The sequence below is a fragment of the Octopus sinensis genome, linkage group LG1 (genome assembly GCF_006345805.1).
Source record: "Octopus sinensis linkage group LG1, ASM634580v1, whole genome shotgun sequence".
Taxonomy (NCBI): domain Eukaryota; kingdom Metazoa; phylum Mollusca; class Cephalopoda; order Octopoda; family Octopodidae; genus Octopus; species Octopus sinensis.
The window spans coordinates 62,633,552-62,661,035 of NC_042997.1; the positions used below are offsets into that span (position 1 = coordinate 62,633,552).

Consider the following 27,484-nt stretch of genomic DNA (forward strand, 5'->3'; position numbering starts at 1 on the left):
CTGGGTATTTCTGCTAGTTCAATTATAATTATTTATCTGTACTGGATTTTAAACTCATCTGCTTGATTTAGGCCCAACATGATTTTGGTGGAGGTTCATGTAGCTGATCCAGTATTATTTAGTAATTTTGTAATGTATAGTAATTTAGACTAGCATTGATTTCCTTAAAGGTATAGTATTCTAACATATATTGATGCCAGAGCTTTGAAAAGCAACCCACCTACTCTATGGGATAAAACTGAAAACTTTAGGCTATCTAAGTTGTCTATACTAACTGACTACTTGGTTACATATTCCTCAAAATTGAAAAATCTGTTATTAGTTGAAGGTTCCAGTTTTGGAAGCTTTGTTCATCAGCTACTGTATATAATTGATCTCTAAAGGTGTTTTGGTAATGTGATGTGTTCACTAGAATGTATGTGCCATTAATCTAGGAATTTCTTTTTGTTGCTAGGGTACGAATCCAACTTCACAACCTCAGGCTAATCCATTAATGCGAGCACCGTTTGGGGTAAGTAATCTTTTTAAAAAAATTTTTTTTTTGCTGTAGTAGTTATATGTACTCTCTATCTATGTGGTCAGTTATGTATCTAAGCTATATTTGCTACAATTCTTTTTCCCTCCAAGCATTTTGTCTATTGTGGTTTGTCTCCAGACATGCTGCAATGGATGAAATGCTTGGAGGGAAAACTAGTGAAGAACTAGGTACAATTTAACTTTTGGTAACTATGGGAAACAACTGTACATGTGTTTCTATCCTAATTTAACTTCTTTGGTAAAGCATAGCCTTGACCATTGTGAGAATGTACACTTGTTGGTGTAGAAAATATTTAGAGAATGAATAACCATATTGGGATTGACTGTCATTTGGTGTGGGTGTAAATATCACATTGAAGGGAGTGGTCCAAGAATTAGAGCTGCTATTCTTGGAATCCATTAAGTTTTATATGTAAATCCTTGTGACAAAATATTTTTGCAATCTGGTAATTGTAACTAGTGCAGTAATACTTATTTGCAAATTTGGTGTGTATTATTTTGTTAAACTCTTTTACTGAGAGGTGTTTATGTACACTCACATCTATGTTGGCACTTAAAGCAATTACCAAAAGCCACCAAACATCGTTTGGTTTTTAAGTGATGACTGTTCTTTTTTTAATATAATTGAACTGGAGCACCACTTTCTCTTCAGTACTTGTTTTAATCAGGTACAGTCTTTATTACTAAGTTATACTTTCACATAAGGAACACAACTTGACACCACCCATTAACATGTGTAAACATACAGACACAGATATATGCATACATGTCATAGCATGGGAGACACCATTAATTACCATTGTAAAAAGAACTTCGGTGGTTTTGCTCATACAATTTTGCTGCTTTGCTGAAACTTTTCAATGGCACTTCATTTGGGTTTTGCAGTATTACTGTCACTCCATTTGTTATGACAATAAGCGTTCCTGTTGATCCGATCAATGGAACAGCTGTTCGTGAAATTAACATGCAAATGATTGAGCACTCCATGACCCTGCATACCTTAAATGTAGTTTTCAGAGAAATTTCATGTGATACAAAATGTGACAAGACTGGCTCTTTGAAATGCAAATACAGCTCATTTTTGCAGCTCGGTTGACTGGATCAACTTGAAATAAAGTGTGCTGCTCAAGGTCATAGCACACTACTAGGTGTTGCACTCATGACCTTATGATTGTGATCTGAATATGCTAATCACTTGGCCTTCGCTTGCAGTAATACAGGGCTATCAAAGCCCTCCTGCATTATCTCTATCTAACTTTTTATAGCTGTTCAGTGCTGTTGCGTGGCATCTTGGACAAGTCTCTTCTATTATAGCCCTGGGTCAACCAAAACCTTGGTTGACCCAAGGCTATAAAAGTTCATCATATTAGTGTGTGTATATAAATGTTTTTGTACCCTTGTCCTGATTGTAAATGAGCATCACTATCATACAAGCAACGTTTGTTTTTAGTCACAAAAAAATATGCCTAACCATGATGGAAATATTTCTTTGCTTGGAACAGTTAGGGGTTGGCAACCAGAAAAGCATCTACCTCAACCAATTCCATCTGATTCTTGCAAACATGGAAAAGTGGACACTAAATGATGATGATTAACACATTATCATCATCATTACCTCCACCAAAGAAGGAGGTTATATTTTCATCGGCGTTGGTTTGTCTGTCTGTCTGTCTAATAACTAAAAAAGTTGTGAACCGGTATTCGAAGAAACTTGCGTGAAAAGTTGGTAATGACACAAGGAATAGATGATGAAATTTTGGTAGTGCTCCGGGAATTTTTATGGATTTTCGAAGGATTTTTTATTTGTTATATTCACTTTACATGAAGTATTACAATGTTACATTCTTTGATTATCTCCCTTGAAAACATGATCATAGTCTCCACCTAACCTATGGTGGTGTTGCTGCTTCCAAAGTTTATTTTCGTTTCTCTATTAGTAATTTTACTCGCGTATCTATCTTAAAATGAACTGCTTGGTGGAGGTCTGCAGAGGATGAGGTGACAAACCTTGACTATTGGGATTGACTCAAAAAGCCAGGCTTTGCTCCCTCTACCACAACTGTGCGCTCTATATCATCTGTATGATGTGGAAAATATTCCATCAACATTGCCCATCTCTCTTCAACATCATGCCAGACACACATAAAGGAGGAAAGTGGCTGTGTTATTTTTTTAAACCCCGTCAAGGAGGTTATGTTTTTGCTAGTGTTGGTTTGGGAAATTGGACAATTTTCAGCATGTGTGTATATGGGTTGCTTGGTGGAGGTCTGTGTTCTCCGAGTGCTTATTTTAATGACAAGCAGGAATGCTGTATATCTTTTCTAAAAGCAGTATACACCTGGTAATCATCATCATCATTCTTTAATGTCCATTATTCCATGCTGGCATGAGTTGAACTGTTTGACTGATGTATGGAGAGCCAGCGACTGCACCAGGCTCCAATCTGATCAGGCAATATTTCTACAGCTGGTTGCCTTTCCTAGCGCTAACCACTCCGAGAGTGTAGTGGGTGCTTTTTACGTGCCACCGGTACAGGAGCCAGTTGGGTGGGCCTGACATTGATCACGTTCGGATAGTGCTTTTTATGTGCCACTGTCACAGGGGCCAGTCAGTAGGTATTGGCATTGGCCACATTCGGATGGTGCTTTTCACGTGCCACTGGCAAAATGAGTACAAATTCTGTTGCTCAATGTTATCTTACATCACACCAGGATCAATAAAATAAAATGCTAATCAAGTTCTGAGGTTGATTGTATTGACTAAGCCCCTCCCCATCCCCTCAAAATTGTTGGCCTTGTGCTTAAATTAGAAGCCTCTGCTAATACTCATCATCATCATCATCATCATTTAACATCTTTTTTCCATGCTAAATGATGATGATCACTAGTCTATTCATTGTCATATAATACTGTCGTTATTAATTCATAATTGTCACTACTGCCACCATATCAGCAACAATAACGAACACCCATGTGATTCCTTGACATCTCACAATATTACATCCTATTATCAAATGTCATCAAATGTAGGGGTTACATAAGAATAGCAACATTGACAACAAAATTAAACTGTGCAAAAATGTAATTAAAGACTAAAAAGTTTTGCAAACTTGTAGTTTTTGGATTTAACTGCACTGTGTGGTCTCTTGAGTGATTGTCCTCTACAATAACTTTAGGTTGGTAAATGCTGAGTGGATTTTGGCGAATTGAAATCATTATCATCGTCTTTTAATGCCCATGTTCTGTGCTGGCATGAATTGGACAATTTGAAAGGGTCCAAGAGGTGTATTGTGTTCTGGTGTCTGCTTTGGCATGGTTTCTATGGCTGGATATCCTTCCTTATACCAATCATTTTACACAGTTGTGTGCTATCTTTGTGGTACAAGTGAGATCAGTGTGTTGCTTGCAAGACAAAGATTTCCTTTAAATAGGGCTACAATAGAGAGGCAAGTTTATGCTAGGAGAATGAGAAGTTAAAGTATGAGAGAAGTGGCCAGAATAGAACAGTTTTCTTGCTATAGAGGTTCTGCATAGCAACTTGCATTATAGAAGAGAGGTTGGGAGTAATTGTGGATCTGGAGAGATAAAAGTAATGGTGATAAGGTGTTGGGTACAAAGTACAAAAATGGTGATTGAAGATAAGTGGGAACAAGAAAAGGGAATGTGGGTGAGTAGAGGTTACAGGAACATTTGGTGAAAGTGTGAGATGGTTAGATATGGGGAATGGATTAGAGGGTGAATATAATAAATACAAGTATTGAAGGGTGATAAGAGTAGGTTGGAGGGAAGAGTAGGTGATGATTTTAGGATTAGGTAGTGTTCAGTGGTAAATAGAAGTTGACTGACAGTACAGAAGGGGTTGAATAATGGCAAAGTAATAATGAACGATGCATTAGATGGGAATGATGAGAGAAGGATGATATGGTGTATAGAAACATGTAGTGTTTTTTTTGTGTTTGTATCGGTATATTTTGTATTTGACTTGGCCACTGCTCAAGTAGTGATGTGTTTTTATGTTTTATGCATACTGCAACTCAGTTTGAATTATCATCACCTTATTTGGAAAGCAAGTAGGAGTTGACATCACATAAAAATGTTGCCACAGAAGTTTTATCTATCCTAGCAGGGTAGAAAAACAGACATAAATAATTTAATCCTTTAGCATTCAGATTTTGCTCTCAAATGTCATGCTTATTTAATCACATTGTTTTGATTTAACCCTTTCATTACTGTATTTATTTTGAGATGCTCTGTGTTTCTTTCAATTATTTTAAATGCAACAAAGAATTTAGTAAAATAACTTGGTTATTATTAAGCTAGTGCTAGGAACATAAATTGTGACTAAGGTTTGGTGGAAGATTTTAATTCAAAACTTATGGAAACAAGACATTTGTACTCGGAGCCAGAGCCGGTTTCAGCCGGGTTGGTAACAAAAGGGTTAAACATGCATTATTTTGTAGCTTTGAGATTTTGATGATGTGATTGTTTATTTTTACAATGTTGAAGTGTTAAGTGAAATTTGGCAATCGAGGATCGAATCCATGCTATGCTTGCATTAAGCCACTACAAATACGTTTTGGAATAAAAAATTTATGTACTGTCATGGTAAAAGTGTAACTGTAAAAATGCAGAATTATCGGAGTAATGGGCATTCAAAAAAGTATATATGTATAGAAATGTATGTACGAAGTCTTTAATGTTTAATATACAAATTATGGAAGTACAATAATAATGTTAATCAGTTCAAAACTGTGAGCAGTGAAATGCAGAATTAGTCAGCTGATCGCTTTGCTAAACTCTGCAGGTGGTATGAGTTTTTAAATAAAATATTAGTAATATGTAGTAGATAGGAGGATCCGTTGGAAGGGCCCTATTATTGATTTTTTTCAACAGTCTAATTATGTCACGAGGTTTCCATACATGAGTTCTTACTCACATATCAAATAAAGTATAAAAGTGATATTGTCTGCAAAAATTAGAAATAGGACACACAAAAAAATCAATATTCGAAGTAATTGAACCGAGACTTCATTCTCTTGTTACTCTTGTGTTTGCTGTCTTTGTTTTTCATACTTTGCTATATGTCTAATCTCTATATTTTTTGCTTTTCTAGATTGGGCCTGTTCCTCCAGGCCCAGCACCACCTGGTTTTATACCCACAATGGTTGCAGGTGGTCCAGGACCAAGTCCAGATATGATCAAACCTCCTCCAGTTATGCCACCTGGAATACCACCAGGTAAGATATTTTATTGCTTTTGGTTTCATGTATAATAGAAAGGGATACAGGGACTAAGGGTAAACTGGCAATCAAATGATAATTTCATCAATGTTTGTGTATTTGCTGGCATAAGATGGACAGATTTGTTTGTTTCAGTGTGATTTGAAGGGAGAGAGCTAAACCAGTCTCTCCTATGTTATAAGTTCGCTGCTAATTTGTTGCCTTATACAGCATCTTCTTTTGCAAGCGACTTCTATTTACATTATTTGACACATTTTCACCAACTCCTTCATGTACATCACATATCCATACCAGTGTATTCTTTGTATTAGCATACTACTGCTGATACCTTTAATACCTAGTTTTTCTCTTCTCTCACTTGCATTCTGTCAGTATATATATATCCAGTAGAACATGCTCCATTTATTTCTTTTCCAACCATTGCACTTCCTCCACATTTAGAATATAAAACCATGCAGTTTTGTATTCTGTACACAAATGTTGGGAAATGAAACGCATTATTACCAAAGGATAATAGCTCCATGAACTTACTACCTTGTCCTTACTCTGGCTACTATGCTTTTGCAACACCCAGCTGCACTGCTGAATAGGTCTTCTAAGTATCTTGAGCGAGCTGCTGAAGGATTTCATATCTTGGGTGTTCTTACTGCGTATTACTTTTGTGCATCTATGAAATCTTTTGTCTGTCATCCTGTATGAGATTCCTCCACAATGCTTTTCTAATCATTGTTTAGCTATCAAGTTGCTAAGAAGAAATATTTCCTGAAGTATAACATGTGACTGGCTAGTAGTATAGTCAATCATGTGATGCAATGAATGACATAGCAGCATCATTGTTAGTTGCTACAAGAGCACAAGAGATTCTCTGTAAAGATGTTACTTCAGAGAAATTAAGCTGATGGACTAAACCATGAAAGTGGCAGAGAAATTCTGAGATGAGATGCAGTTTAGGATTGTAGTTGGATGTGGAAGCACTGATGCTATCTTTGAGAGGCATTTACACAAATTCTTGCCCTAACTATATCTAGCACTTTTTTGATTTGGGGACAGTTTTTAAGAAACTATATTCACTATTTTGGTGGTTGCTCTAAAAAAACCCAGAGAAAAGTGAATAGCATGTAGTTGCTGTGCAAGCCTTGTACAAAGATGCTCTTAGCAGAATGAGAATTGGCAAGCTCAGTGACAAATTAAGCTTGTGATTAAGTGCCTGTCAAGGAATAGTTTTTAGTCCACATTTTAGTTCTCTAAGCTACATCTCTAGAGTTCATGACGATTTGTCCATGGAAAGTCTTGTTTAGCAATGACCTAATAGTTTCTTTAAGAAGAGAGCATCAGTCCTGCATCTCTTCTAAGAGAATTCCCTGATGAATTTCATGACCTGCTCCATAAGTTTAATTTCTCTTGGTAAAGCATCTTTTTTGGCCTTGGAGCAGTTGACAGTATGCTGCTCCAGCTGTTATTGCACCACCTTATTTCACTGTTATTAGTCAGCATGTGTCCTACTTCACTGAATATTTCAGGATCTTGTTGACTATCTCTGATGGCCTATTGCTTTCCTTACCTTCATGTCTTTAATAACCCCCTTAAGAGCTGGTTCCTTTGTTGGATCTATTTCATGTAATTCCTGTTTTTATCACTTATTCTCTTAATATTTGTTTTTGTCATTTCCATGCCTCTCGTCTCTTGGTGAGAGTGAGTGCTCTGCAATTATTCTTTATTAGTGGTGCCCTGATGAACACAGACATACTGCCCCTCAATTTGAAATAGCTCCTAACAAAGAACATTGTTAAATCTCTAACATTCAGCTTTTTCTCTGTTTGATATACATATTTTTAGCTTTTTTGTCTACCTGATACCATTCTTTGCTTCTTACTTTTTCCATTTTTTGTTCCTTTTTAATCCTTTCTGAGTTTTCTTTTTTAGCTTTGTCTGTTGTACTATTCTACCATCATATCAGTCTTTGCTTGCTAGAACCTTGTTACATAAAAAAAAAAGAAAAAAGTTTTGTTCCTACCTCTTTAGAAAAATGCATTATTTTCCCTTAACTTAGATTGCCTACATTTTTATGTTGCTGTTGTTTTAGTAATTTATTCTTAAGTCAGCCCTGGTTAAGCAGATATAAGATGAAAGATTTCTGAGTTATAACCTCCTGTCTTTGGATTATATTATTCAATGTGCCCACTGTTCAAGACAACAGACGGAGATTTGGCTGATATTTCTTGCTGTTTGAATGTGTAAATTTTTCTCATTTGGTCTCAGCTGAGTTAGCTTAAGTAAAATAATCTACATATAAAAAATAAAGATTGTTCTGTTAATATACATCCATCATATCCATGATGACATACAGCTTTCTCCTGTTTCAGGTTTTCAGTCTTGCTTTTGATTCAATGTTAGCTCTTGAATTTTTGTGATTTGTTTGGCTAATTAAGTCAAACAAACCACAAGCCAATGAAACTATTTTATTGAAACTTTGTTCATTTTTTTTTCCATCTTAATATTTTTTTTCCAGCTTATACACCTGTACCACCTTTTGTTCCTCCCCGTTCTAGTTCTGGAGCTGTACCAACACGACCTGGGGTACCACCACGCCCTGGAATACCACCTCCTGGATTACCTATCCCACCTCCAGGCTTTCCACCCACAACAGGTATGTCAGGTAATCATTCATTGTTTACTCTTCCTTAAGGTTTGTGAGGTGCTTCAAAAGTTTCCTTTCTTCTCAAAGAATCTTGAATTTTAAATATACAGATATTTACGATGCTATATCAGAAAGCTCTAAGAACATTTACATTCTTATGTTGCTTTTTTTATTTACTGAGGGCTTTGCTGGTCAATGTTGGCTGTGTATCAGTGCATGTATATGCAATCCTGATAAAAATCTTTTGAAGGAAGATTGATAGCTGTCTATACATGCAAGTCTCCCCGCTTCATGCTATTGATGTTTATCATAGGGAATGGCCACTAGGTTGGGCTGATCCAGCTTGGCAGCAGTGCTGTTGTGGGTGTCACTGTTGGAATGCAAGGAAGCAGAACAGATACTCAAGGTATCTTGCCTGATTCGATAACAAGTCTGCTAATCCACTGCCTTAGATTGGTTATTATTCTTATTGATACTGAAAAGATGAAGCTGATTGCTGCAGGATTTGATTTTGGAGCATAGAGAATTTGGCCAAATACCACTGTGGCGTAACAACTTGGACAATTTGCTTACTAGTTAAGCTATATTCTAGGCCCAGCTCTTCTGTTTCCCTGCTGGCATGGGATTCAACATGAACTGATGAACCAAAGTGCAGCATTGAGCTCCAATGTCTGCTTAGGTATGATTCTACAACTGGTGCCGTTCCTAATGTCAACTTCTTTACAGAGTGTACTGGATGCCTTTTTCCTTATAAGATAATCTATCGTTGTTTATACAGAAGCAATTGTATAATTTCATTTGCATCATTTGTGACTAGGATGATGATGAATTAATTTCTTAATTACCATACTGTCATTAAATTCAACAACCAAATCTTTCACTCAACATTATAGATTTTCAGTATTCATATGTCAGTTATTAAGATACTATTGTAAGTTTATTGAGGAAAAAGGATGTTAGGCTTCTTATGTAGTTGCTGGCAATCTGTCTGTATACTAGTATCACAGGATCTTCTCATGAGAGATAGGAATAGTACATATATGTTGTTCTATTGAAATTTTTATTTCAAGACACTAAAACTGAGTAGGCTGGTGTAACTATATGTAGGCCAATTTTCCTATGTTGTTGAGCCATCAGGTTCATATTGTGGGAGCTAATGTTGAAAAGCCTCATGCAGTATGGTGTTTTTATAAAAAACATTGACCACTATATACCGTTAGTATGTTGGACAAAATACTTAGTAGCATTTCTTCTGGCCTAACATTCTTAGTACAAATTCTGCTGTGGTTGACTTTGCCTTTCATCCTTGAGCACTGGTAGTTGAGGTGATTGACGAATACTCTCCCACCAAATTTCAAGGTGTCTTTCACTATAGCCCCGAGCTGACCGGAGCTTTGTGATTGAATTCGGTAGGTGGAAGTTACTGCTGTGTGTGTATATGTGCGTGTAGGTGCTTGTGCCTCTCCGAAAGAGAGAGAGGGATTACATGGTTAGTTTATGTGGAAAAATCATATTGGAATCTCATAACACTTTTTACAAAAACAATTCAGGCTGGTGTTGATATATTTTATACACTATGAATCCAAACTATTTAACTTCCCAATGTATCATATCACTTTCCTGATCTGCTTTTTTCTTTCTTTCTTTTTATTAAAGAATCTTTTTGTACTAATGTATTTTCTTGTTTGTCACAATTTCAAACTGTACTAATTTTTGTAGCCCCTGTCTATTTTTGACACACACACAATCGGCTTCTTTCAGTTTCTGCCTATCTAATCCACTCACAGGCTTTGGTCAGTTTGAGGCTATAGTAGAAGACACACGCCCAAGGTGCCACATAGTGGGACTGAACCTGGAACCGTGTGGTTGGTAAGCAAGCTTCTTGCCACACAGCTATGCTGATTTCAGTGATGTCATTGTTTATTTTTAGAATGACATTGTAGGGTTGGTGTAAGAGGCCAAATCTAGCAAGTTTGAACATCAGAGCTAGAATATTTGGACTTGTTATGGCTGGTTTAAATGCTAAAGGATTAATTGATGATGTTGAATGATATTGTATATGAATAACGTGATATTTTATCGTCATCATCATCCACATTTAGCATCTATTTTTCCATGCTGGCATGGGTTAGGCAGTTTGCTTGGAACGGATAAGCCAGAAAGCTGCACCAGGCTCCTGTCTGTTTTGGCTTGGTATCTGGCTGGACACCCTTCCTAATGCCAAGCACTCCACGGAGTGTAGTAGGTTCCTTTTAATGTGTCATCGGCACCGGTATCTTTTATTGGCCACAACTACAGTTTCACTTAGCTTGGTGTGTCCTCTCAAGCACAGCTAATTGCCAAAGGTCTTTCTCACTTATCATTGCCTCCATGAGACTCAACATGTGAAGATCATACGTCACCACCTTGTCCCATGTCTTTCTGTCTTTGATTGTAATATAAGAAAACATTGTAATTTTGTGTTTAACATTGAATTTCAGGCACTCCTGTCTCTCTTCCTGGTGCTTTACCTGGATCTGTTGGTCAGACACAAACCACCCAGCAACCATCTTCCATTGCAGCTTCCTCAACCACTTCTATAGAGTGTAAACCTGCTGAAAAGGTCAGTGATAGTTTTGTTATTGCTTCACAAGCATTTTGTTTCTCCTGTTACAATGTTTTTGTATAAATATAATAATGATAAAGATATATGTTGGCACAAATCTCAAATTTGAACTTAAATTAATAATCAAGAGGTCTCTATGTAGTTGCTCTACTGTTTCAAAGCAGCGCTTATTGCTCCTTCAGCTCGTACCTTACCTCTTTTTTAAAAGGACAGGAAACATTGAATGTACAATATCTAAATAAAAGCCATATTGGTTATGGCTGGAACACTTGATCATATGTCTGCTCAGCAAAAAAGGAAACTAATCTCTTTTAGGATTTGAACTCTAAACATAGAGACCTAAAATTTAAGTTTTAGTGATCTAGTATGGCCTACTAATATTTCAGTTACTTTTCTGCTTCATGTACTTATTATAAATGAAAAGGCAAGTAGCAGTGTTTGCATCTTTATTCTGCCAGTATATTTTTAACCATTTTGTGAACATGTTCCTAATGAAATGCCATGCCTGTAATCATATACCCTTAACTCTTGGTGGAATTTGTTAAGTGTACCTTTGTAACAAATGGCATATCTTGGACATTATTAAAACCTGGCAGAGCCCATCCCTTTTGAAGTCTGACTGAACTGATTTCATCCAGAAAAGGCGAGAAGAAACAACTCAGTACTTGTCTTGTATGCATCTTATTGATCTTGAAACAATGAAAGAAAAAGTTGACTTTCGTGTGATTTCAAAGCAGAGAGAGCTGGAACTAATGCTACAAACAATCTATTTTTTGTTATAATGACTTTGCTAATTAATTGCTTTATTCTGCCTATGTATTTCATTGAATTTTTAAAGTAATTGAAAATTATGAGGGATTTAGCAAAATTACATTTTTGTTATTAAGTAGTATTTGGAAAATAAACTACCAAAAAATTGTTAAATGAAATTATTGCAATAGCTTTTTAAATAAGAGCATTTCAAACGAGTTGTTTTGTGTTACAGAAACTGGTGGTAGTCTCAAGAGATTGGATATTATATCATCATTGTCATATTATCATTTAACATCTGCCTTCCATGCTAGCATGGGTGGGACTATCTATTTTCTTATACTAATGTTAGGATAAATAGCTTTGCAAGTGTTAGATACTTGCATCTGAATTGTTACAGCAAGTATCCTGTTACTATACTCTTTATACTGTTAATTACTTAATTGTGATAGTTTTTTTTTCTTCTTTTAAGTAGGTATATTTAGGTAAACTATTGTATTCTTTGCTTTGGACATGACAATGATGGTTGCAAGAAAGCAAATAAAAAGAAAAAAACTTTTCATTAACCTTTAATGTGTTACTGCTTAAAACTTCTACCCTGTCAAAAGTATTAACCTGGCAGAGCTCATCCTTTTGTTGGTTATGAATTATGAGCTAGTTGAATGGAGACTAAAGTGAAATAGCTCAACTGAATTGAAACAGTGTCACAGAATTTCTTCAACTGGAATTTACCACAGCTTGAACTTAATGAACTGCATAAATCTTCTGTCATAGTTAACTTATAAATGTTCTCCCTATTTTCCAGAAAACTGTTTGGACTGAACACAAAGCTCCTGATGGTAGAACATACTATTATAACAGTGTAACAAAACAGTCCAGCTGGGAAAAACCAGATGAATTGAAAACTCCTGCTGAAGTGAGTTCTTTCTGAAGTGTTTCTGATTTGTCAGTTTAGAATTACTGTATATCTGTGTGCACCTTTTGGTGTGTATTATTTTCTCACAGCTTTAACTTACATGTGTAGTATGCTTAATATAAGGAATATTTAAATACTGCTTGTATATAAATTACAAAGCTATATAAATATGTATTTGCTATTATTTATTGTAATCTTCTCAATGTAGTACTTACTGTCAGTATTGTGTACTGGTGATAGTGTCTTCATGTCCCTGTAGTTGATATGCATAAAAGACAGTTTATTTGCTTTATGGCTGTTATTTCCTCTTCTATACACATGTGAAGCCGTGTTTGAATTGTAATTTTTTTTCTTTTCCTAAAATAGCTATTGTTAAGTCAATGTCCATGGAAAGAATACAAATCTGACACAGGAAAGGTTTACTATCACAATTCTGCCTCCAAAGAATCTCGCTGGACCAAACCAAAGGAATTAGAGGAACTTGAAGGTTTGTTTAAAAACTGTGAAGATATTTTTGCTTGTTCTCATTCTTCTAAACTTTCAAGGCTTGTCTCTTAGTTTTTAAACTTCATTCCACAGTCATAGAACCGTGTTTTCATCTACAAATCTTACAGCAGGTAATCATATAGAAACTCCTAATTGTCTTCTATGTTATAAGTCTAACTAGTTCTTTGAATTTATGTTCATATCTTCTTTCATCAGATTTTTTGTCTCCGAGTTTGTTTGACTATTATTCAGTAATTACTTGATCATTCATCTTTATAGACATATATAAAGGAAAATCTTTTACTAAGGGCAATGGAGACAGATTTTTCAATTTGCACAGTTTTTACTTATTGCTTGCTGTTAGTTTTTTGTTAAATCTTTTTTCTCTTTTGAATTATTTTTTAACTTTTGGTCTAATTTGTTCAATAGTCAGAGACTTAAGACTAGAGTTGTGTGTATAAATGATCTTGATCATCGTCATTTAATGTTTGTTTTCCATCTTGGCTTGGTTGGATGGTTTGATGGGAGCTGAATAGCTGAATGGTTGTTCAGGTTCCCTATCTGTTTTGGCATGGTTTCAACAGCTGGATGCCCTTCCTAATGCTAACCACTTTACAGTGTGTCCTAGGTGCTTTGTATGTGGCAGCAGCACCTATGAGCCTGCAACATTAGGGATGCTTAGCTGGAGAGGGTTGCAGGGGATGAGCATGCATGCAAGGGCAACCATGCTTTTATTTAGCTTGACATCTTTTCAAGTACAGCAAACCACTAGGAGTCTCAGTCCCCTGCCATCCTCTGTGAGTCCCAACATCTTTGGTTTGTAAAATATGAAATTTCTACTCAAGATACTGAGTCCTTTAATCATGACATGCTGCAGTATTTACTTACAGTTGTCACAAAAATGATACCATTTTGTTCATATGGGAGCCTCTATACAGTAATACTAGTTGTAAGTCTTCAAATCACATTCTACTATCATCATAGAAAGTCAGAATGCCTGACTTATCGGGTTGTGGATATGTTGTCTGAATAGGTGAGGAAAAGATGGATTATTCATGGCTTGAACACTTTTAATGTTTGGCCTACTGAGCTAGCCTGCTCATTAAAACTTGCCTCAAAGCAAAACACTGTATTTGTTCATTTCTTCAGGATAATTATTGAGATTTTAAAACTTTTATTATGGAGCATTTATAATAATTATGTTACATTGTTTTCTACAGCATTGAAAATCATACTTAAACTTGATAATTGTGACATCAAAAATAAGAAAATAATTTCTGAAGAGAGCAATTAAATGTTACTGTGATAATTCCATTGAAAATATTTAACACTCCCCAACCATTGTGTGATTGCTAAACTTATTATTAATGAATACATGTTCCTAAATATTAATCCTTCTTTGATTACAAACTGTTCTAAAGCATTATTAATCAAATGTTTTCTACAAAAGTTACATCTTCAATTATATTCCTTTCCATTCCAGCTATGATAGTCAAGCAAGAATTAGATAAGTGAGTAGTCTTTTTGTTTTCTTACTTAACTCTTTTCTTACTATATTCCTGTTTGAAATACTCTGAGTTTGTTACCATTAATTTTTAAAACAAAAGTGAATTTAGTAAAATAACTGTTTTAATATTGACAAATAGTTTCTTAATAAACATATCCCAGTGTTTCAGTTTCTGTAGAACATTTAGGAATATAAAATTAATGCTGTTTAAGATGCTATCAAATTTTTTTTAGTTCATTCAAGAATATACTGCATAGTATTCTTGAATTAATATTACATTTCTGTGAAATATAAACAAGAAACAAATAGCAAAATATATAAAGGCAAAAATGGAACATTAGAATATGATATAAATTCACTCAATAGAATCAATAGTCCAAATATTTTGCTGAAGATTTATTTACCAAGCTATGTGCTGAAGTGGTTTGCTTCATAATCATGTGATTTCAGGTTTGATCCCCTAACTTAACAATTGCTGCATGTGTCCAGTGTTGGGTAAATAAAGCTCTGGCAGAGCTAGTGCTTCATTTGACAGGCTGCAGGAAAGGCTCTGGAAGACACAGACATGTTTCTATATGGGTCTTGTGTAAGATATACCTGTCTATCATGCTTTCTTCCATGCTGTATGGAGCTGAAACCTGGACAGTCTATAAAACTCAATTAGACGAGTTACATTATATAATAAGACAGCTGTGACAAATTGTGAATATTATTGTGTTTGACAAGATCAGGAATGAAGAGATCTTCTGTGCTGGTCTGCCTTCTATGATGGAAATCTTTGTTGATAGAAATTTACGTTGGTTGGGACACGTACACAGGATGGACTACAGCAGATTTCCCCAAACAACTCCTTTACTCTTGACTATGATGAGGGAAAAAAAAACTTTGGAAGACCTAGACTGAGTATCAAAGATACTGCAAAATGGATTATAAAGTGGAAAGGAATTGAATCATAATAAATGGTAAACTCATGCAAAAAAACCAACCTGTTTGGAGAAAGCTTATCAAGTCATGCCAAAGCCATGAACAGTCATAGTCATGATGACTGACTATAGAGAGATGCAGATGACCTGTGGTGTTTCTCCAATGCTGGGAAAGCTACTTTTGCCATTGAAATTTCTTTCTTTCTAAGAAGCTGTCAGTGCAGCTTCAGCTTGGAACCCTGAATTTTTCCATTACCTGTAGTTCTCTGTTGAGGGTAGATCATTTTCACATTCACGCATCAATATATATTCATTAATATATATTTCTTTATTGCCCACAAGGGGCTAAACATAGAGGAGACAAACAAGGACTAACAAATGGATTAAGTCGATTACATCGACCCCAGTGTGTAACTGGTACTTAATTTATCGACCTCGAAAGGATGAAAGGCAAAGTCGACCTTGGCGGAATTTGAACTCACAACGTAACGACAGACGAAATACGGCTACGCATTTCGCCCGGTGTGCATTAATATATGTATACATAAGACCCATATTTAGCAGTCAGATATAAAAAGGATTCTGTCGTCATGTAACTTTATTCAAAGTTATGGTAATTTCAGAAGGCTAGAGGGACTGTGTCCTCTAACTGTTTAGCCAAGCTTAGAAATGTGTATGTTGAAACAATGATATATGTTTGTTATGAAGTGATATCAATATAAAAATGGTAATTTAAATACAAGCATTCTAATATACCTTTCTACTTGACTGGTACTTAATTTATTGACCCTGAAAGGATGAAAAGCAAAGTCAACCATGGCAGAATTTGAACTCAGAACATAGCGGCATACAAAATATCGCTAAGCACTTTTCCTAGCGTGCTAACGATTCTGCTAGCTTGCTACCTAACAAGCATCCTAATATAGGCAGACTTAACTGAGTTGTGAGGATTAAGCAATTTACTAAGATTAAGGTGTTGGACACGTGTGCATGAGTTCAAGCTGTTGAGTCGTGGACTAGTTTATGGTTTTAATGGATTGATTTTTCTTTAGGGGTGGGGGGGGGGGGGGGCTCTGTTTTTTTTATAGATCATCATCATCATCATTTAACGTCCGCTTTCCATGCTAGCATGGGTTGGACGGTTCAACTGGGGTCTGGGGAGCCCGAAAGCTGCACCAGTCCAGTCAGATCTGGCAGTGTTTCTACAGCTGGATGCCCTTCCTAACGCCAACCACTCCGAGAGTGTAGTGGGTGATTTTATGTGCCACCGACACAGGTGCCAGACGAGGCTGGCAAACGGCCACGCTCGGATGGTGTTTTTTATGTGCCACCGACACAGGTGCCAGACGAGGCTGGCAGACGGCCACGCTCGGATGGTGTTTTTTATGTGCCACCGACACAGGTGCCAGATGAGGCTGGCAAACGGCCACGATCGGATGGTGCTTGTTACGTGCCCACAGCACGGAGGCCAGTCGATGCGGTACTGGCTACGGCCACGTTCGGATGGTTTTCTTGTGTGCCACGTGCCACCGGCACTGGTACCACAAAGATACAAATTCCATTGATGTTCATCTATTTTGATTTGTTTTGATTTTGATTTTCACTTGCCTCAACAGGTCTTCACAAGTGTCACAAGAAGGAAGGTATGCACAGGTGGACTGATGAATGTTAAATATGTTAGATATGAATGCTAAATGACTGCTGTTGTTGCTTCGTCATTTAACTGAAATTTCTATTTGTGTTTTTTCTCCGTAGGAAACCAGTTGGAGAACTTGGTGTCAGCTTGAGTCCTAATGTCACCAGTGGTGTTCCAGTTGTATCATCAACATCTCAGTCGTCGGCTTCAGTTGTTCAGGCTCCTGTTTTGGTAGGATCTACAAGTAGTGCTACTTCTCAAGTTCATAATACAGGCCCTCCGTCTGCAATTCAGCAAGCTATTCAAGCAACATTGGCTTCTATTGAACTTCCTCCACAACCATCTGTTGTCCTTCAGCAACAAGTCCAACAACATCAACAGTCTGCGACACAGCAAGCACAGTCAGCTGTAAGTAGTTCATCAACTGTTACATCTGCAGGATCTGTGACTCCTGTTCCACAGAAACAAACTCCAACTCAAGTTGTTATCGATGGCAATAAGACAGACTCATCATCAAACAGCAGGTAAATTGCATGATTTTTCTTTTCTTGCTTTCTTTTTTTGTTACTCCTCTCATTGGTTTACCTCTTTCTACCATATTTTATTTATTTTTCTACTTTGTTGTACAGCTTATATTTTAAAAGCTATGGTTAAGATTCTGGACTATTTAAAATTTTATTGTAAATCCAGGTGTGTTATCTTTCCTAGACTGAATTACACAAACTGCATAGATGAATAGATATTAATATGAAGGTCTGTTAGTATACAAGTCGTATAATTTTGTATCCATTATCTTTTTGTGTGTATACATGTGGTGTATATATATATAAGTTTTGCGCGTGCATTCTCTCTCTCTCTCTCTCCCACTATATATCATCATCATCATCCTCGTTTAATGTCCACTTTTCATGCTAGCATGGGTTGGACGATTTTGACTGAGGGCTGGCGAACCAGATGGCTGCACCTGATTTGGCAGAGTTTCTACAGCTGGATGCCCTTCCGTATGATATTTTACACCCGTTTTCGATGCTGGCATCTATCCACTTCAAGGGTTATGTTACCCTGGATGTATGGCGACAACATAGAGCACTGAAAATCCTAATCCAAACAATATGACAAATGCCAGTACTATGATAAAGTGCATTGATTACACCTTGTGAAATGTTGGATAAATGAACTATAGCAATAATCTAAAGCCTCAAAACAATTTTTGTGAATATCTGTTCAGTAATCCCTCTACTATTGCAGGTGTTACATTCCAAAACCTCCGACAGAAATAATTAAAATCTATAAAAATATACCTATCGGCTGCAGAAACCTGCGCTATAAATTTACATATATTAGCCAGAAAAATCTGCAATGTACTGAATGCTTGATAGGTGAACCATGATGATATAGTAAGGGACTACTGTATTTAATGTAGGGATCTATATTAATTCAGTTAAATATTTGAAATATGATTATAAAAGGTTTCATGGCCCATGGAAATTTTGACTTAAATTTTAATAAGACATTTTTCAAAACTGGATGTTTGTTAGTATTGTATTCATTTCTTTGCCTTCAATTATTTTGAGCACTAGTAATTATCTGTCTAACTTTAGTTTGTTGAAAGCCACCATATTTTTTTAATATTGTCATTCCTCTTTTGTAGCAGCGAAGGTGAAGATGATGAGAAAAATGAAAGAAAAGAATATATTTTCCGGAACAAAAAAGAAGCTATTGAAGCATTTAAAACTCTCCTACGAGAAAGGGTATTTAGTCTTTTTTTTTTTTTTTTAACTCTTTTATTTGTTTCAGTCATTTGACTGTGGCCATGCTGAAGCACCGCCTTTAGTCGAGCAAATCGACCCCGGGACTTATTCTTTGTAAGTCTAGTACTTATTCTATCGGTCTCTTTTGCTGAACTGCTAAGTGACGGAGACGTAAACACACCACCATCGGTTGTCAAGCAATGCTAGGGAGACACACACAAACACACACACTTATATATTTATACATATATACGACAGGCTTCTTTCAGTTTCCGTCTACCAAATCCACTCACAAGGCATTGGTCGGCCCGGGGCTATAGCAGAAGACACTTGCCCAAGATGCCACGCAGTGGGACTGAACCCGGAACCATGTGGTTGGTTAGCAAGCTACTTACCACACAGCCACTCCTGCGTATGTTTATGTTTAATAAATTTCTCTCATGGATATCTTTCTAAGCTCACTATCAGGACACAAACTATGTTCTAATTTTTTTTTTATTTGGCCTGGAGACCATATCGTCAATTACATTACAGAGCACCTACTATTCCATCTCCTCAAATTTGTTATTGTAATTTATGCTATTTTAACTATTATTTATCTCTACAACTTTATTTGTAAGTCATTTGGTACCAGCAAAATTGTCAGTTCTGTTTATATTCAACATGTTGTGGTTTTCTGCTTTAGTTTGATGTTTGCACAAAGGAAAATACCCCCCCCCCCCACCACCACAAAAATCGTAATTAGAAATTTGTAGCTAAAATTTGAATTAGTTTTTACTTGGTCGTTGCCAGTACAGCCAGACTGGCCCCTGTGCCGGTGGCACATAAAAAGCACCCACTACACTCTCGGAGTGGTTGGCGTTACGAAGGGCATCCAGCTGTAGAAACTCTGCCAAATCAAGATTGGGGCCTGGTGCAGCCATCTGGTTTGCCGGCTCTCGGTCAAAATCGTCCAACCCATGCTAGCATGGAAAGCAGATGTTAAACGATGATGATGATGATTAGCTTTAATAATTATCATTATTTATATTTTTCCTATCTAAATGAATTTGATGTATTGACTTGATAATCACTCTAATTTGAACCTTAGCCATCTGCTTTATCAATCTTTGTTTGAACCCCCACTCTCGATTTACTGTCTTTATAAATCCAATGCGTTCTAGTTATGCAAGAAATTAGTTTTCCTTCTCCACTGTCTTAATTCTCCCTCTCCTATTCATCATTTTTATATAATGTCTCTCTTCCATGCTGGCATGGGTTGGGCAGTTTGACAGGAGCTGCCAAGCTAGAGGACTGCACCAAGCTTCACTGTGTGTTTGGCATGGTTTTTACTGTTGGATGCCCTTCATTTACAGAGTGGACTGGCTGCTTTTTATGTGGCACCAATTGTAATTCCTCAATTATAAATAACCTAAATATATCATTAGTTTATAGTTCTCTGAGATTTATGTAAAAGTGTCCTTTAATATATTTTACTTGTATATTATTTCTTTTATACATTATATTTTACTACAAGGTAAAACTTTGATTTTTAATTTCTTTCAGTCCTGCTTATATGTTGCACTAATATAATACACAACTCAAAAGTTTTCTGTTTACACATTTATTTTTTATGTTTCTTATCTAACTAGACATATCAATGTAGTTCTGTATATAAGATGACACTGTATTTAGTTATCTTAACTATATCTTAATCTAGTCTCTGTACTGGACTGAGATGGAACTAGTTTCTTTTCCATTCAAAATAATATCACTTGAAAAGAAGTGAAATTAAAATTTTTGTTGAACCGGATGGAAAATGTTGAGGTTATAAAACTTCTATTGTGATAGTATTGAGATATGGATTATTTTTCATTATTCCTTTGTGTCTACAGGATGTGCCGTCTTCTGCTACATGGGAGCAAGCTATGAAAATGATCATTAATGATGCAAGATATGGGGCATTAAAACACTTGAATGAGAAGAAACAAGCTTTTAATGAATACAAAACTCAAAAAGCTAAAGAAGAGAAGGTTTGTATTGTAAATGATATAACTATATTTGCTTTTAAGAATCCTTCTAATGGCATTCATTTTTTATGATTATATCTATAATCTTTCTATGTTGCTATAGAATTTTTGGCCTTTAATTCCACTGATGTTATCCATTGTTATTTTAGGAAGAACAGCGACTTCGAACGAAACAAGCTAAAGAAGACCTGGAAAATTTTCTATTAAATAGTGACAAAATGAATTCTACTGTAAAATATTGGTAAATATATTTTAGTTGTCTGATTTTCTGAGTATTTGAATTAAATTTTAAGCTCCTTGAATCATTGGTTTTTCAAGTGTCACATCTTTAGACAAGAATTATAATTTGACATCAAGTGGTCATATTCCATTCTTGAGAGAAAAATGCAGTTTACATCATCACTATCATATAAAACATTATTTTTACCTTTTTGTTTGTTTTAATACTTCGTAGCATGACTTGTCTCTGAAACAAATTGCTCTCCCTTATTTGCTACCACAATAAATTAGCTAGTATACTCTCTTTTTGATGGAGTATTTAACATTCGGATGTTTATGTGTTTACTCAATTTGTATAATTAAAAATCATAGCAGCACCAAATTTTGCAGATCATAACTTTTTTTTTGTATCAAGGAAACCATTTCCTTAAAGGATCAGAAGATTGTAAGCCTCTGATAGGTGAAGAGTTAAATATTTTCATAGCCCACATCAAAATACTTTTCTAATAAACACTTCACCATTTATTTCCCTGTGTTTATAAAATGTCTCCTTCATGGCTCCCAATTACAAATTTATCCTCTTGCATAACAGTAGTACAGTAGTATCATTATTATTGTACTATTCTACTCTTGTTATCATTTGAACACCTTTTGTTTACTTGTATAGCAATTTGCAATCTGGCAGAGCCCAACTGTCTTAAACTGTTGGTTTTAATATTTAGTATGTCAATCTGGACATTAGGTTGAGATTTAAACTCATTGATTTTCGTTGTGTTAAATAGTCTGACTACATAATAACTGAACTAAACTTAAGCATTTATGTATTAATGGTATACACAGTTTCATCCTCTCTAATTATTGACGCTTTTTTTTTTCTCTTAGGAAAGCAGATAATATTTTTGGTGATTTAGATGTCTGGAAAAATGTCTGTGATCGTGATCGACGGGAACTCTTCGAAGATGTCTTACACATGTTGGCAAAGAGAGAAAAGGTTGGGTTTCTTAACAAGGATCTTGTTCCTCACATATGCCTCAGTGCTTTTATTTTCATACTTTATAAGGTGCTTACATGAGGGAATTGGGTAGTACTTAATTGTTATTTTAGTAGGTTTAAAATTTTTTTACTTTTTCTTAACTATTAATCATGGCTGGCTGAGGCAATTGACATTTCTCAATTTATATTCTGCCACTAAACATTAAATAGATGTAATATGTGATTCGATCTAACTATATTAACCAAAGGAATATGGACAGAAATTAAGATATTATTGTATTCGTTATTAGCAAGAGAACCAGTGTTAGTTCAAATTAGCAATCCATAACTCATATTTAAAGCATATATACTGTTGAAAGCTTTCATCATCATTTTCATTTAGCATCTGCTTTCCATGCTGGCATGGGTTAGATGGTTCGTCTGAAACTAGTAAGCTGTAGGGCTACATCAGGTTCCAATCTGATTTGGCATTGTCTCTATGGCTGGCTGCCCTTCCTAATTCCAACCACTCCAAGAGTGTAATGGATGCTTTTTATGTGCCACTGACGTTGGTGCCAGTTACATGACACCAAAACTGCAATATTTGTCTTGAGAATGCATTGCTTACAGACAAGACTATATGTCTATAAAAATTGCTTTCTTGAATACCATAATTTACATGGCTTTCAAGAGTATTTATGCTTTAAGTATGATATGCAGCTTGTGATTGTTGGATTAAGAATATGGTACAATTAGTGTAGTCTTTGTCAACACAATAGTTCTAAATACTACCCCTGCAATTGCAAGCAAAGTTGCAAACAGTATATGCGAAAAGCAACATAGATCTTGTGTATGTATCAAAAAATGTGCAACTAAAGATACAAGTAAATTAAGTGTAAACAAGAAAATAATTGACAGCACAATAAAAATATGACTTTAAAAATGAATAAAATTTTGGGTTAACAACAAATGCATTTATTACTTCTTTTATCACAGGAGGAAGCCAAAGCCTTACGAAAGCGTAATATTAAAGTGTTTTCTGAAATCCTTGATAGTATGCCAAGTCTGACATACTGTACAACATGGTCAGATGCTCAACAGATGTTACTTGACAATCCCAGATTTACAGAAGATCCAGATTTACAAAGTGAGTGTTGTCTTCAAAGCAAAAGTCTATATTTGATATTATCACAATATCATATGATATCACAATATCAAATATAGTGATATTATCATGGCATGTGTTATATTGTTTTATTAGTTTCTTTTGTGCATTCCTGATGCATTATTTCTCTTTTGTGTATTATTATTGCATAATTTAATATTTCTCATTTTCATTGTAGCTTAGATGTTTCTGAAAAGAAACATTCTCATTAAGTGTTGGAATTCCATCAAACACTCTTGGAATTTTTATTAAAGAGGTTCTCTTTAAAAACGTATGAATATGAAAATATTTATTTATAAGCAAATCAAATGTAATTTTTTAATAAATGAAAGAGGAAGATATTCTACACATTTAGGTGCAGAATCAAAACACACAAGAACATGATTTGTTTCAGCCTTTCGTTATCAATCAGACCTGCCAATCATCATAGAATACTAAAAATTCTCAGATTGTCTGCATAGTGTAATTAATATTCAAGTGAAAATTATCAGCATAAATGTCTGCACTTTTCAATGTTTATACAATATTAATTTTGTCTTGTCTAAAATTTTGGGTTAATAGTTGCCAGATCCTTTTGTGAGTTCTAAATTTAGTGATATAGAATTTGAATGATTTCAAATGTAACAAGGGAAAAGTGTCAAGTATAAATCATGGTAGACTTCTGAACTGGATGTTTAAACTTTATTTGACAGCAATCATGAACGCAATTTATAGGAAGAAAAGGGGCTGCAATCTTTGAAATATTTCTCTTTAAAAATTTGACCCAATTAATCATCATGATTCAATATCCAGTGACTATTTTACTTTTGTTTATTCCAATTCTAGTGCTGTATATAATAACTGCAAAGACTAATTGTTGCCTAAAATGTAAACAATAGAGAAAAGACAAACTGGGCAAAATTGGGATATTTTTATCATAAACTAGCAGTATCGCTCGGGTTTGTAAGGGAAATAATTATATAAGCATTTTTAGAGATGTAAAGTATAATGGCCATCTCAATATGGCTAACCACAAAGGGGGCGGGGTGTTACTGTAGCTTTTTACGTTCTGAGATTTAATAATAAATTTTAGAGAGTTACTTCCCTTACATATGTCAAAAATGGATTAAAAATGGGAAAAATTGATGGTAAATTTTTTTTTAAATCGTAGACGCGCGCTAATACCTAGACGGGCTCGATATGAATCACGACTATAAGATACCCGGTTTTGGTTAAACTGCACCGCAAAATGTGGGAGTAGTTAGGAATCTAAATCGTAGGAGACAGACACACAACCTCACTTTTATATATAAAGATTTCCTCTATTTACATAATATTGAGGTCTCTTTCTTTCTTTTGTTATCTTACTGTTTTTACCAATATACATATATATATATAAATATATATATAGTTACAGAGATGTACTTGCATAGCAAGTGACTTGATCTGAGATTGTGTGCTGGAACGAAAACAGTTGCAGCGTTGAAGGTGTTTATAAGCCATTTAAGAAACACACAAAAACCGTTAGATTCACTTCAACATTTAAATTTAATTTGTCAAAATATTTTCGCCGCTTTGAGACCGCGACCTGTTAGCACGATATTTTTGTCAGTGAACAGGTCGCGGTCTCAAAGCGAGGAAAATATTTTGGCAAATTAAATTTAAATGTTGAAGTGAATCTAACGGTTTTTGTGTGTTTCTTAAATGGCTTACAAACACCTTCCACGCTGCAATATATATATACACACAAATATATATATGTATGTATGTGTGTATATGTGTATGCATGTATGTGTGTGTGTGTGTGCGTGTCTGTGCTTGTGATTGTCCTCCAACGAATGTTGGTTTGTTTACAACCCTGTCACCTAGTGGTTTGACAAAGGAAACATAGAATAAGTACAATGCTTACAAAAATAAAACTGGAGTTGATTCATTAAACTACAATTCTTCAAGGCATTGCCCCAGCATGGCCACAGACCAATGGCTTGAAAAAGCAGAAGAATAAAAGAATACATTCTCTGCTTTGGTCTTATGTTCAAGGCATGAGAAAGCTTGAGTTTACATGAGAAGGCCTAACAGACCTGGTAGAAACAGCAGCCAAATCTCCCTCAAATTACACCTCATTGTCTTATGTATGTATATATATATGAGCCAATGAGGGGGATCTCTACATGGTAGCTAGACCTGGTAGAAATAGCAGCCAAATTTCCCCCAAATCACACCTTACTGTCTTATCTATGTATATATGTATGTATGAGCCTATGAGGGAGACCCCTACATGGCAGCTAGACATGGTAGAAATAGCAGCCAAATCTCCCTCAAATCACACCTTACTGTCTTATGTATGTATATATATATATATACAAGCCACTACGGTTATTTAATGTAAAGTCTTCCTCAAATCACGCTCTCGCTATTTACTCTCTTCCAAGAACATTTTCACTCACTCTTATCTCTTAGCTTCCCATACATTTTACTCATGTATCTATCAGCGTCATAGACAGAAACAAATATTACATCGCCATCGCATTCTATTGTCTACCTGTCAACACACAGTGAATTAGTTTCAGTTTATTCGTTGCACACTGTGTGTGCGTTTGCATGTGCTGTAACCCAAACTAAGAAAAGCATTTGACATATACACCAGAATGTGAGTTTTCTCTAAATTTTGCTTAATTGGGGTTGAAATTTTAAAAACCGGACCTGGCAAAACCCGATGCATTCTACTCTTAAAAATGCTAGGTAAATTGTAATTGAAGAAATCCTATATTGTAGATTTCTATAACTGACAAAGGGAGGCAGATAAAATCTGCCTTTTATAATAAGAGATACAGTTGTAGGCATTTAGTAAGCTATAATACCATACTAGATAATAATTGAAAATTGATCCTGTGTCATGTTTGATGAAGAGTGCTCTAGTTGTTTGATCACCTGAAATACTTGCTCATTGAATTATAGTGTAAGTGGCTGAATATTCCACTGTCAAATGTACCCTTACTGTCATCTTGCAGCAAGAATAGGTATGACACAGTGTGATGAGGATGGTCCATTGAATTACAACTGCAGTCTGATGAGCTTGCTTGTAGTTTCCATCAACTCAGTTTCACTTACCCCAAGGTGGCACACTGCTATTAAACCTGTGATCTATGACTGCAAAGTAAACTTAACTACTTGGCCATACCTGTCCCCAAAACCCGTAATTAGTGTAAAAGTAAAATAGATTTATAGAGTAGTCTTTTGCTGCATTCTAGACATTACTTATATAAAAAAAATTGTATCTGTTGCATACAAATTGTATCTATTGCATATAAATTGTATCTGTTGCAAATTCTATCTGTTGCATTCTAAATTCATATTGTAGAATTAAACGGTTACTCCAAAAAGAGTAATTTTAGTAATATAGAAATGAAAGGCTTAAGACATATCGTAATGAAAGATTTGAGCCGAAATACATTGATGTTTTCAGTTGTGAAGTTTTGGAAGTAATTCTATAACATAGCGAGTCATAAAACTTTGAGGATATCCTTACAATTAAAAGATGAAAACTTGCTCTAGGTGTATTCGAAATCTAAAGATTTACAATCAGTAAATATAAAATAACTCCTGCAATTTCAGCCAGGAGAAAGACAATGCAGTCGGGAGTGAATCTTGTCTTAGAAAACCAACTGGTGAAAGCAACAATGTTTCAATCGTATTAGTTTTCATTACATTATTGGAACATATTCATCTCATTTGACTGTGTTTAGAAGACATCAATAGATGGAAAATAGAGATACAAAATATGAATATTAATAATAGGGCTGAGAGAAAATATTTATCTTCAATACAGTTATGTTAGTCTCACTCTTTAAAGGTGGGATTCACTTGTAATTACACCATCATCATTTTAACAGTCACTCTTGCATGGTTGTAGAGGGATGCATTAAGGCAAACTGTCTAAAACTGGATGCCCGTCTTGTTGTCAACCCATACCTATTTCCAAATAAGGAAATATTTCCCCATGACCAGACATGTTTTCAAGGAGGATTGGAAATGAATGCTGCTAATTGTGCAGTGGTGATGCCTGTTTACATTTGTGTGATATCAAGACAGGCAGGCACATGTACATGTATGCATTTATATGATGGGTTTCTTTCAGTTTCTGTCCAACCA

The 27,484-nt window shown here is 35.4% G+C and overlaps 1 protein-coding gene across 5 annotated transcripts in view; it reads left to right on the forward strand.

Annotated features, from left to right (window-relative positions):
* The window catches only part of LOC115213305 (pre-mRNA-processing factor 40 homolog A), a 102,556-nt gene that overhangs the window by 13,945 nt on the left and 61,127 nt on the right, over positions 1 to 27,484 (forward strand). For 3 of the 5 annotated variants that reach the window (XR_003881792.2, XM_036501639.1, XM_029782242.2), the window contains exons 2-14: positions 455 to 511; positions 5,650 to 5,773; positions 8,286 to 8,432; positions 10,895 to 11,016; positions 12,575 to 12,685; positions 13,052 to 13,172; positions 14,655 to 14,682; positions 17,357 to 17,761; positions 18,889 to 18,988; positions 20,863 to 21,000; positions 21,147 to 21,238; positions 22,099 to 22,207; positions 23,185 to 23,335. Coding sequence is in view for 4 of the 5 variants with exons in the window: in XM_036501639.1 (XP_036357532.1) it covers positions 455 to 511; positions 5,650 to 5,773; positions 8,286 to 8,432; positions 10,895 to 11,016; positions 12,575 to 12,685; positions 13,052 to 13,172; positions 14,655 to 14,682; positions 17,357 to 17,761; positions 18,889 to 18,988; positions 20,863 to 21,000; positions 21,147 to 21,238; positions 22,099 to 22,207; positions 23,185 to 23,335 (1,705 nt within the window). In the remaining variant the exon portion in view is untranslated. Of the gene's footprint in view, positions 1 to 454; positions 512 to 5,649; positions 5,774 to 8,285; positions 8,433 to 10,894; positions 11,017 to 12,574; positions 12,686 to 13,051; positions 13,173 to 14,654; positions 14,683 to 17,356; positions 17,762 to 18,888; positions 18,989 to 20,862; positions 21,001 to 21,146; positions 21,239 to 22,098; positions 22,208 to 23,184; positions 23,336 to 27,484 lie in introns of those variants that run through there. The other 2 variants (XM_029782249.2, XM_029782259.2) reach the window with 2 other exon arrangements.